At 38.2% G+C, this 12,659-nt stretch overlaps 1 protein-coding gene across 4 annotated transcripts; it reads left to right on the forward strand.

Moving 5' to 3' along the window:
• The first annotated feature begins 3,756 nt into the window (after positions 1 to 3,756).
• On the forward strand, positions 3,757 to 11,318 carry ildr1a (immunoglobulin-like domain containing receptor 1a). 4 transcript variants are annotated; one of them, XM_034581760.1, is made up of 11 exons: positions 3,757 to 4,013; positions 4,964 to 5,134; positions 5,506 to 5,655; positions 6,301 to 6,420; positions 7,004 to 7,150; positions 7,803 to 7,916; positions 8,309 to 8,490; positions 9,529 to 9,553; positions 9,614 to 10,075; positions 10,106 to 10,203; positions 10,357 to 11,318. In XM_034581760.1, exons 1-11 carry the CDS (start codon positions 3,956 to 3,958, stop codon positions 10,393 to 10,395), a joined length of 1,566 nt encoding a protein of 521 aa, XP_034437651.1. In that variant the 5' UTR covers positions 3,757 to 3,955; the 3' UTR covers positions 10,396 to 11,318. The 4 variants fall into 4 exon arrangements, with proteins under 4 accessions (XP_034437651.1, XP_034437652.1, XP_034437649.1 ...); XM_034581761.1 differs by having other exon boundaries at positions 8,309 to 8,454; positions 9,614 to 10,203; XM_034581759.1 differs by having other exon boundaries at positions 3,758 to 4,013; positions 9,614 to 10,203.
• The last annotated feature ends 1,341 nt before the right edge of the window (positions 11,319 to 12,659 follow it).

A 12,659-nucleotide genomic window follows, 5' to 3' on the forward strand; every position in this document is an offset into this window, starting at 1 on the left:
TTATAGTAAAGTTGTTTTTAAACTAAAATATCAAGCCTTAATGTTAGTTGCTGTGTTTGCTGCGGTGGTTTGAAGTAGAACCAGTAGCAGTACTCGTTTCTCTGTACGTCAATGATTTTCATATTGTATTTAAACATGTTAGAATTTGCACAAAGTAACTTCGAGGGACGTAAACCTGATTACATTTTGTATATTAACATTTAAGGTATTGAACTGCAGCTTTCCTGGAAAACATGTTTGTACTAAAGTCTGTGTGTGTACACTTTACCTCTTTGTGTGTGAGGTGTGATACGACTGTTGTAATGTGTAAATGATCGTGTTTGTCTATGTGCTCCAGTGAGACTGTGTACATAAGATGAAGTGTCTTTGATTTGATAACTGTTGTTCAGCCTCTTCTTATCTCTGCTGAGTCAACAGCTTAACCAACACTTTATTGTGTTATCAAACACACACACACACACACACAATACAATGACCCACTGATTTCTGCACATTTATCAGTTGTATTGCTCCTTCTGTTCACAATAATTTCATTATTCCTGCCTTCATTTGAGAAAAGGCTAACGTCAGTGTTTAGTTTTCTCTACTGCTGTCTGGTACTGACAACTGTGTGTGTGTGTGTGTGTGTGTGTGTGTGTGTGAGAGAGGGAGAGAGAGATATGACTCTTTACTTCTGTAAAAGAGACAATGTGTAATGTAGTATGACTCATGTCTTTGTTCATTGTTGTTACCACAGTCTGTCTGTCCTCGCTACACTCACACATCAGCTCTGTCAGCTCAGCCACACAAATCGGCTGTTTTGTCCTCCACAGTGAGTTTGTGGCAACACTTGTATCCGTTGAAGTGTGTGTTTTCTAAAATGGCGAGACGCGCGGTGGCAAACGTAACATCGAGACATATACGGTGTTTATCTTCGTATCTTCTCGGCAAATAAACTCTGCAGAAATATGAAATATGTGAGCTCATCCTTTATTTTATTGTACGAAGTTTACATGGTCTGTTGTTAATGAATCATGAAGTACCGGCATTGGTGGACTCAACTTGTCTTTCTCTTCTCTGCTATAGCGTCATCATATTTCAGAGGGACATCATGAAGATTTTACACAATACAAATGGCAAAAGTCTTACACACGAATCCACACGCGACAGAACCTCTCAAATTTGGTACAAATGTTCAGTTGAACTTAAGGATGAAGTGATTTGACGATACATGATACAGATCATGATTTTAAAAAAACTTGTAACAGAGTATTTTATGCATTGAGATATTACTACATGTTCTTAACTACAGGATTTGAATTCTTCTCGACTACAGGGACACTACATGAGGAATTCGGTATGATATCCAGAAGGAGACACATACTCTCATTTGGGTTTTGTAAAATGTGTTCTATCTGTGTGAGAGAGGGAGTGTGTGTGTGTCTGTGTGTGTGTGTGTGTGTATCTGAGCTCATAAACTGTATGTTTGTGATGGGAGGAACAGTTAAGACAGTGGCCACTCACAGCTGGGGAGTATTTCAGGAATGTTGTTGAGCAACTCCCTCCTGGTCTTCACAGAGGCATCAGCAGGGAAACAACTCAACACAGACTAAAACAAGTGTGTGTTTGCTTTTTGCTCTGGTTAAATGTGGGCGGGGCTCACCTGGTTTTCAGGTTATTTTTTTGCACCAATCAGCATTAAGTAAAATTTAAATGAAACTCTGCAAATGATGTCACTGATTCAGGATTAGATAGAGTTTATTTTTATTTTGTATTATTATCTGTTACATTATAATAATAACCTGAATCTGCAAAGTAACTACAGCTGTAAGATAAACGGGGAGTGAAAAGTTACTTTGGTAAATGTGCAACCACTTATTACATGTCCTGATAAATTATGTTTATTATTATTATTATAAATAAGTCTATGTAACATATACAAGTGTAGTTTTATTGCATGTAATTCAACAATAGTGAAGAGTCATCAAGAGTGTTGACATTTTAGCAACAGTTTTCCTTTCATTGACTGATGTAGCTCTGTATAAAGGCAGGTATGTTTATTAGCTGCAGTGTATTTGGATTAATATTAGGCCTCACTGACATTGTGTTACAGTGTTTTATTGTGGGTGGTTTCATGATTGTATTAATTAAAAAATCAAATCAAATGCACAACAAAGGTGCAGTTGTGTTTGTGGTTCAAGCCTCAGCAGACAGAACAGGAGTCGAGGAAGAACGAGCAGGAAACAGTGGGTGGATCTCGGCAGAAGTTTCCAGGAAAAACAAAATATTAGGGAGCAGCAGGTGCAGAGTGGTGAAAACACTCCGAGAGTCTGAAGGACTTGAAAAGTACTTCAGCACAAACATGGTCCCATTCACGTGCACATAGTTACAGACGTTTATAAAGGACGTGTTTAAAAGTGACTTGGTTGTTAAGCCTGAGAACTCAACAGTTAAATTTAAACAGAAATCACATGACACGTGAGGCTCCTGCTCCGATATAAACAGGTTTAGACTGACATCTAGTGGATTAAGCTCAAACCTACTCTACTGGACAAAAGAAAACTTAGTTCTTCCACTGTGTTTAATATTTAGAAAGGAAAACAATCGAAATTATATTTTTCTTTAACTGGTGATTTTTGTCAGATGATTTATATGTAATATTCAATGTCATCTGACACAAAACCTTTTCCCCAAAGAATCACATGGCAACTAAATATCACTTTAATTTTGCAACAATAACAATAATGATAATAATAGAATATTTTCACATCTAAATGTATTTTAACGTGATATTTAAAAGCTGAGCTGTTGAATGTGAATTTCTAAACCTTTTTGTTTCGAGTCAAACACAAAACACATTTCATTATTTTAAAGTTGTTTGAAATGATAAACACACCCATCAGTTGTCAATTGTAATGAGCTTTCTTTGAAAATAAAAATGAATTTGTGAACTTTACTCAATACAGAAACCCTTTGGAGTCCAGCTTCATTTTTGCAGACTTTCCATTTTTAACGTCTTTACCCTTAAAGCATGTTTTTATTTTATGAAAAATCAAACTGTTAAATCTTTGTCACAGTCAAAGTTATAGTTTTGTAGAAATTGAACTATCAAAACAATATTTTACATGATGTCAGTATTGTCTTTGCAACCAATGAGTTGCTTTTACCTATAAGTGGATTTTCTTTCATAAAACAATTAAACATATCAAAAGGAAAATGATCTCAATGAACCCCAGACACATTTACTTTATTTCTTTTATACATTCATACAGTACAAATCTAAATAAAGACAAATGAAAACATGCAAATATAAATAAAAGAGAAATAAATAAAGGAAAGATAAAACATGTTACGGGTTCTAGTAAAACACAGATTATAGATAAAATGTAACTGAAGTGAAAACATCACATTACAAACATACAGTTTTTATTGAAGCTGTGTGATCGTTTGTTGTGTTGTTTTTCAAACGATTGACCGAAGAAACAATGAAATGTAGAAACAAAGAATCAAACATATGAGTACATAAATAAATAACGATTTATTAATAAATAAGAGAAAATAAATCTATAAATAAATAAGAGATTTTGAAAATGTTTTTTTTTCCTTTATTGAATAAACCATAAAATGTAGAAACAAAGAATCAAACATATTAGAACATAAATCAATAATATGATGACTAATGTTGAGTTGGGGGGGTTGATTTCTCTGAATTCCACCTGTTGACGTCACCACTCGGGATGATTGCACCTGTTTCGGGGGGCGTGGCCACAGATGACCTGAGTCACAGATAGAAACTGATCAGACGAAGTGAGGAAACGAGACGAAGAAGACTCGTGTTTAGATTCAGGTTCAACTACAGAACCATCACGTCTGTGTGTGTTTTTAAATCTACCTCCGCTTCACCTCAACTCGTCTGTATGTGTGTGTGAGTCGTTTGGCCTCCTCGCTGCTTGTGTTGCTGCAGCTTCCCGTCGTCATGCGGAGTTTACCTGGCGCCGCCATCATCTGCATCCTCCTGCTGTCGCTGCTAGAAGGTACTTTTCATTTCCTCACGTCTTCACCTCGTGGAGCCTGAAGAACAAACCGTTGAAACATGTTCGAGAATTCAGAGATTTTTTACCTCAAAATTCAGATTGAAACGAAACAAACTGCAGGTATCGGTCACATGACAGGTTTTGTTTATCTGACAAAGATACTATCTTGTGTTACACTGGCCTACACTTCACTACACACACAGTGTTACACAATGTAACTTTTTTTTAATGTTACATTCACAATATTTTACAAACCATGTTACATTCACAGTTTCATTCACAATATTTTATAGACAATGTAAGATATATATATCTATATATATATATATATATATATATATATATATATATATATATATATATATATATATATATATATATATATATATATATATATAATGTTACATTCTCATTGTTAGAATGACTCTGTTATATCCCCAGTATCTGTACAAAAGAGGCAAATAACTTTGTGCAGTGCTGAAGTATTTTATCCATCTTGAGTAGTTGATTTTTTTTATTTTAAGAACTTTGACAAAAGCAATAAGAGGTTGATATAACCTTAAACTATAATGAGCTCTTATTCAGAAGAGTCCCTGACCCCGTCCTCCACACAGGGACAGTTGTGACTCAACTGGTTTCACTCCAGCTTGTGAATGTATGGTGGTTTCACAGTAAGCCATTTCCTGTGCCTTTGCCTGTGTCACCTGTTTTTCTGGTTCTGCCACTTTGAAAATATCTCCTTGTGTTGAGACACTGTCAAATGCATTGTTTCATTCTGATGACGCGTCACTTCCCTGCTTTTTGGCCAAACGTGCCATAGGCTACTGTTTCTCTAAATTAACTAATTTTGGCACAAGTTGGATTTATTCCCCCCCACACACACTCTCACACACGCACACAAGAGCGCTGCAGGCCGTGTGACCATCTGTTTGTTGTCCCTCCCTCCACAGTGTCTGTTTGTATTCAGGTGATTGTTGCCCAGCAGGAGCGCAGCACAGCTCTGTTCGCCTCAGTGATCCTCCGCTGCGACTACAGCACCTCTGCAAACCTCCAAGATGTCCTGGTCACCTGGAGGTTCAAGTCCTTCTGTAAGGACCCTGTACTGGAGTACTACTCCACAGGTGAGGAATTCTGTCTTTTGACCTCCTGAACTCTGTAAATGCTGTAGTCGCCCTCATCCAGCAGCACATTATCCTCTGTGAATCCTTCCTGCACACGTTGTACATTATGTAAGTAGTGGTTGAGCAGGCAAAGTTTATATGTGACAAATATGTGCATTTAAATTTGTTTACATATATTTGTGTTTTTCCATCTTTTCCATTTTAACTGTCTCTTTTTCTTTAGTTTGGTTCTTATGTACTCACACCGGTCTTCTCAGCTCAGTCTTAAGCTGTTTTCAGACATGTGGACAACCTCAGGACATTCTGCATCTGGACTGTCAGCTAAGCAGCAAACTTTGTTATTTATTGTGTTTTTTGTCTGTGGTTTGCAGCGTACCAGTCTGCGCTACAGTTGGGACAGGACCCAGCCAATGACTGTCCAGATCGTCAGCGAACAGTGCGCGTTGTGATCCAGAAGAGAGGAGGCAACGAGCCGATCCTGGGATCAGAATACCGCGAACGCAGGATCAGTATTCAAAACAGTGAGTTCATGCAAACACTCTTCAGACGGCATCAAGCTTGTGACGTTTTAAGAACTAATGTTCTTTGAATTCTTTGCTTCAACTATTATTTAGCTTGTACATACTTCCTATTACAGCTGAAATACTTTATAGATCAGCCAATTGAGTAATGATCGAGTGAATAATCCACAGATTTACTGTTATTAATAATAATAATAACTTTTTATAGCGCCTTTCATGGGACCCAAGGATGCTTTACATATTTGAGGGAGAAGGACATATTTAAGGTGGTAGAGACAAAGACAAATTGTATCAGATCAGGTCATATGCCTTTTTAAAAAGATGATTTTGATTGTTGATGAAAATAACTGCTAGTCGCAGCTCTCTGTCATAAAGTTGATCAGTGAAGCAAATTAGAAATGTTTGAGCATGAATTGGTAAAAGCAGCTCATCCTGACCGCGAGTGTGTCGTGCTTGTGAAAGGAAGGAGTGACGACGTCAGTCAGCGACAAACAGGCCACAGGACAAACATGACCAGATTCTGTACAGTCGCAGTTTGTGGATAGAACATGTGGCGTAGATCCTCGATCAGTACAATGACAGACAATCTGTGAAGGTACATTGACCCTTGTTTAATTTGAGGTGTGTGTGTGTGTGTGTGTGTAGAGGCAGACCTGGTGATGAATGAGGTGATGTGGTGGGACAACGGGGTGTACTACTGCAACGTGGATGCCGCTGGAGACACCTCGGGAGACTCGGACAAAGAAATCAAACTCATCGTCTACCGTAAGAAACAAACGTATGCAGAGACATACGCTCACTCACAACTTCACAACGTTTGACTTGGAGATTAAAAAACTGAACTACGTATCTTTCATATCACAATATAAAGTAGTAGGGAGCACATTCCTCCACCAAAGCTAATCTGGCCACGTCAAAGCAGTGTTTTCCATTAATAATCTGAACTGTGGTGACCCAGTATATTTAATTAGTCCTGCCACAGTTGCATAAGGAAGCAAAACAAACTTTTTACACTTCACATAATAACATAAGGGATTTTTAACTTGTTGTTTTTACTCCATTGCTGCAGTGTATAGCTATGTACCACGTTATTGTCCATAAAGTTGTTACCATCCACGCAGACAGACCTCATAGTTCCAGCTGCAGTTTTGCACTCGATGCAATTCTCTCTCATACAAGAGCTTGTTTTGTGGTAATCCGTACTTTAGTTTTTGTGTAATTCTGTCCGCTCTCAGACATACAAACAAAAAGAAAACATAACGTCCTTGACGGACATTATAAAACCTATTAAACCTACGTTTCTTTGGCCACACCCTGCTGATCATCCTTCCTCCCTCCTCTCTCTCAGACTGGTTGGTTGTGTTATTCATCGTCATCGGAGCGTTGCTTCTGATCCTCCTCTTCTTTATCTGCTGCTGCCAGTGTTGCCCTCAGAGATGCTGCTGCTACGTGCGCTGTCCCTGCTGCCCAGAGCAATGCTGCTGTCCTGAAAAAGGTCGGTTTAAGGACGCTCCCGAAACCAAATGGGCTGCAAAAGAGCTTCACATGCACAGGAGAAACAATATAATGCAACAAGGGAGTAAAATATATAAATGATTTGTGATTTTGGCCGCGTCTTGCATTGAAGACGTTCATTTGTTCAACTTTGTCACGATATAATCCTCACAGAGTTGTTGGTGGCTGTAAACATTAGTCATGTCTGTTCAAGCTGGGAAAAGATTGTTATCTAATGTGACATAAATATAAGTGATGGTGGATAAAACCCAAAGTGAAATTGCATTTTTAAAGTTTTTCTGAGGCTAAAAGGAGATTTCAGCAATCTCACGTAACCAAATTAAATGAGTTTGTTCCAAAGTTTTTAGAGTTGTTGGAACAGTTTTAACCCCTCTGTGTTACTGTTCCTCCGCTGGAGAAGAAAGGAAGAGTCACTTAACAAGTTCAATATTAATAAGCTTCGAATAAACTTGTGACCAGCGCTCTGTAGCTGAGTCGAGCTTCACTGAACTTTGAATAAACAGGTGAACAGCTCAAATACAGATGCTACTAGCATTACCACAGGCTAAGCAAACGGCCACTGTACTAATAACACTAAGTTTAGGAAACATCTAAAAGTTTATTGTAAATCTGTTGGTGTCGTCATCTTTCAGCGGTGATGGAGCATCGCATGATGAAGCAGGCTCAGATGTCCTGGATGGGAGGACAGCCGGTATATGGACCAATGAGCCACGCCTCATCCCAGATGAACCCGCTGCTCTACCCAGGTACGCACACATGACCCAGCATGACACTGAACACAGTTTTTTACTAGTGTGTTTCATCTAAATTGTACGAATTATTGCTTTATTTACCCTAGAATGGGCCCTTTATATTCAAATACTTAATATTTACTTCGGGAGTGGTTTCTCTCTACAGAGGCCGCAATGTTTTTACAGTAGCCACTAAACACCTTTTTGAGTTTTTATGACAACTGAAGGCTGCCACAGGTTATCTTTCTTGTTTGGAAGAGGAGGGTGGAGTGAGTGGAATTTAGCTGCAATTTGCAACTTCACCACAAGATGTCACTACATTCTACACACTGGACCTTTAACACCTCCAGACTGCAGATGGGTTTATCTCTGTAAATGTAATCATCTGACTTTGATTTCTCCTCCAGGTTCTAACTCAGGGAAGATAATGCAAATGCAGCCAATGCCCCTCCCTCCCCCTCAGTCTTCAGCATACAGCATGCCCCCACCCAGTGTCCATGGCAACCACAGCCCTGCCAACACCAATCAGATGCTTAATTACCTGGAGAGCCAGGTGAGGGGGATGGACATGAACAGTCCTCTCTTACAGGTATGTAGCTGCTCGTTAAATCAGTGTCTGTATCTATTTATCAGCCAATAATAAACTGTTTCTGTTTGTATTTCTGTAGAGGAAGTATTTAAGGTGATGTAGTTTAGAAAGATTACTCAGGCAGGTGGTGGCTAAAAGGAGACGTGGTGTAGGGTCAGAGTTTGTTTTACTCAGTCAGAACTAGTTTGTACGACTTGTTTTTAACCATGTTGGAGATCAACAGTGTTTGAGTGGTACCGAACGGCCACCAGCAAAACTGAGTTGGTATTTTAAAAAATACTCCAAAAAGTTTAAGCAAAATATTGATGCAGGGTTTCCCATAAGAAATAGTTTCACAGAGGCAGGAAGCTAGTTAGTCAATAGATGACGGTATATGTTTTCCACTTCCTGTATGAAATATTGCATTTTATCTTTTTTCTAAAGATGCTTATGCATAATGTGTTTTTACTTATATGGAGATGTTCCGATACAAATGTTCCCTTCTCGATAAGGACTCCCATACCTGGATCGTGTCGTTTGAATGCAGTTAGCTGCTGCACTGATTAACGCTATAAACCTGGAAATGACAGTACTTTGCCAGTGGCAGTACAGCACAACTGCTGTTTTGGAGCAGAGAACAAGAAGTAATATCTGGGGAAAGGAAATTGCAATTTTTTCTGGGCAAAACTTATATAATTTAAAAACATGGTATTGGATGAGTACATTGATTTGCTGATGCTAGACCCAGCATTTTCAGGAGCATTTCCGTGGCCTGTATCAGAACATCTCTAAACGTATATGAGGTTAGTAAAGGATGGTGTTTGGTTCAGATGAGGTTGCACGCCTCCACTAGACTGTAAACAAATGAACTAATATATCTGGAGAAAACTATATAGTTCTGATTGTATCATTCCCATTGGTACTGTATGGTAAAGTGCAGTGTTTCTTGTGCTATAACTGCAAACAAAATGTGCAAGTGGTGGCTTTCATTTGTGTTTTTTCTTCTCTGTGTGTTTACTTCTCGTTTTTTTATTTCTTTTGGTTTCCGCTTCCCAACAGTCCCAGCCACCTCCACCCCAACACATGCAACACATGCCACCTCCACCCCAACACATGCAACACATGCCACCTCCACCCCAACACGTGCAATACATGCCACCTCCTCCCCAGCACATTCCCATCAATGTCCCGTTTTCCCCCGGCCCTCCCAGCATGATCTCTGCCCTTGATGATGGCCCACCACAGCGTCACGTCATCACACTTCCACCAATAAGGGAGCAGCACCCAAGCAGAATGCCACCCCCTGCACCCAAGACTCGCCCCCCGAGCTCGAGCGAGAGCAGCCGCAGTGGCTTCGGCCGCCGCGATGAGCGAGGAGCAGCAGGTAGGCGTTACCCCTCACCCACCAGATCTAGAGGCATTCCCCGGAGCTACAGCCAGGACACCCTGGACGCACCGAGTCACAACGGGTCACGAGGAGGCATGGACCATCCCCGCTCCCGTTCCAGGGATGACCTGTTCGACAGCAGGTCCAGGACAAACCACTCCCCACCTGCATCCCGGCAATCAAGACAAGGGTCCTGGAGCTCGGATGATGAGGCCAGCAGCAGGAGAGGAGGAGGAGGAGGAGGAGGAGGGAGAAGAGGAGGTGGAGGCTGGGTTGACAAACCACCCAGCTACTCCGAGTATGAGCCTGGACAGAAACCGGGGACGCGGAGAAATGAACGCTACTCTGTAAGACACTCGCTGCTTTAGTTGATAAGAGCTAATAGGCACACTTACGCACTTACATCAAGACAAACGCACACGTAATCAAACACACACACAAAAGTCTGAGTTACACTGATTTCAAGTAACGTGATTTTAAAGTTAGTGTGTCTCTCTCAGGGCAAGAGTTCTCGCAGTGGTACCAGCATCGTCATCTGAACCCTCCAGCTGTGACGCCCTGTGACCTCTGTTTCAGAGAACATGCACGGCTCTGTAGAACTGGGAGCTTGTCGTCTGGCCAACAATTGTTATGTATTAAAATGAATCATGAACCAACAGATGTCACGCACAAGGGAAACTGGCAGATGTGATACTGAGAAAGTGTGAAGATGTAAAACAAATGATTGGTGTCCACGAGAAACCCTTTTTGGTAGCCTATTGTTGTTTTGGGGATTTTAAAATACCAAGTCTTTACTGGGGCTACTGAACAGATTTGTGGAATATTATCTCCCACTGCTGGTTAATCAGTGAAATTCAATATTCTGAAGTCTTTTATGTAGCCTTAGAATTAATGTTTCTCCTTTTGAAACTGGTATTCATTGCAGAATGAATTAGTCTCAGGGCCAGTTAACAAACAACACTTGTTACAATAGAGCTATTTATACACACATCAATATGAATACATTCTTGTGAATGCTGAAGTTAGTTTTTATCATTTTTGTAAATATTTTTTTTCATATCTCCTATTGACTATAGTGCAATTGTTTTACTAATGTTTTGAAGGAAAATGTACAAGTGGCATCTGTTCAGTGGTTTGTACATATGAAGAAGAAATTTACTGTAAACACTGCATGTAAATAAGTATATTTCCTGGTAATGTACTGAAGTCAACAATCTTGCAGGCCAAAAATGTTTATTTTTCTTTTTTTAAAGACATTTTTTATTTTCAAACTTAACTTCCCACCCATACACACCTCTCCCATGTGTATCAAGGCATGTTTCAGAAGGACACATTTAAGTTTTGACCCTTCCACTTTAGTTTTTAATCTTTTGTTTTTACACTGTACAGTCGTGTTTATTGTTTGTGTTTATTGGTGAAGATAAAAATAAACTTTTTACCTTTTGGGTATAACAAAACTGAATATTGTTCATTATACTGTCAAATCTAATTATGCTGTGCTATAAGTTGTTATTTTAACCCAAGGCCTAATGTTAAGCAAAAAATCCAGAAATTGCTTTATTCCTCCATTTATATTACAGACTTCATTTTTAAACACTGTCCCAGGAGTTAAATAATTCTGTACTTTTGAGCTTAGATTTAAAATTAGGCAGTTATCAACATTTTATCAAACAGGAATATATACAAAACACATGAAAAATATGAAAACAAAGAAAAAGACACAACCACACATTGCTTCTTTTTTTCTTGTCTATAAATACAGAATACTGTACAAATAAATGGCACCGTCATCTGTGTAAAACAAAATCTGTACGACATCATGGTCTGTAAATGTATGATAGTTGAAATCAAAGACAAAATGAAGACACTAGTAATTAATGTATTCAATAATATAACTGATAAACATTCATATTTAGAAAGTACTTTGATCAATAATAAAACTATAATTCATGCAATCAAAAAAAAACATTAATATAGTCAATACCAAAACTTTCTTACTAAATATTGTCAATACTAAAATTGTTACTCTTCATAAATATAAAAGTAATGAGTAATGTATTCAACTATACAAATATAAATAAACGTTATCTAATTTGCAAAAAGATCGACCCACACAGCTCATTGGCAGAAAGTCGATAAGACACAAAGTCATTATTACCAACTTATAATGAGAGAAGCTACCTTGCATGAAGCAGGTGGTGTGACTACATGTCAGGAGAAGGAGAAGAAGACTGGAAACATTAGATAATAACCTACTGGAGTAGAATTTGTACCAAGGTATTTAAAACAAGCGGAAGGAGAAAGATTATGTGATGATGACATTCCCACGACAAATCATGAATATTTGATTAAATCAATAAAAACACCAATAGTTTATACAACCTTAACATAATTGACAGAAGTAATCAATGTGACGATTAGCTTGTTGATAAATATTTGATCAAATCAATGATAAAACCACTATTAATATATTTAATAATTTATTTTAAAAAATGTAAATAAAATCATGATGAAAAAAGAAAAAGAAAATGCAATAATAGTTTATATAATCTTAACATAATTGATGGAAGTTATCAATGTGATGATTAGCTTATTAATTAATATACTTGATGATGGCATTATAAATATTTAAAGATAAAATCACTAATAGGTTATTTAATGGATTTAAAAATATATTAAAATCAAATGAAGCACTTTGAAATGCATTTCTGGTATCAGAGGCGCTATTCAAATCGTTTATTATTGTATTATTATTATTATTATTATTGTTGATATTGATTTTTTTTTTTTTTTGTAAAGATTT

This window comes from Hippoglossus hippoglossus, chromosome 3 (assembly GCF_009819705.1).
Source record: "Hippoglossus hippoglossus isolate fHipHip1 chromosome 3, fHipHip1.pri, whole genome shotgun sequence".
NCBI classification, from domain to species: domain Eukaryota; kingdom Metazoa; phylum Chordata; class Actinopteri; order Pleuronectiformes; family Pleuronectidae; genus Hippoglossus; species Hippoglossus hippoglossus.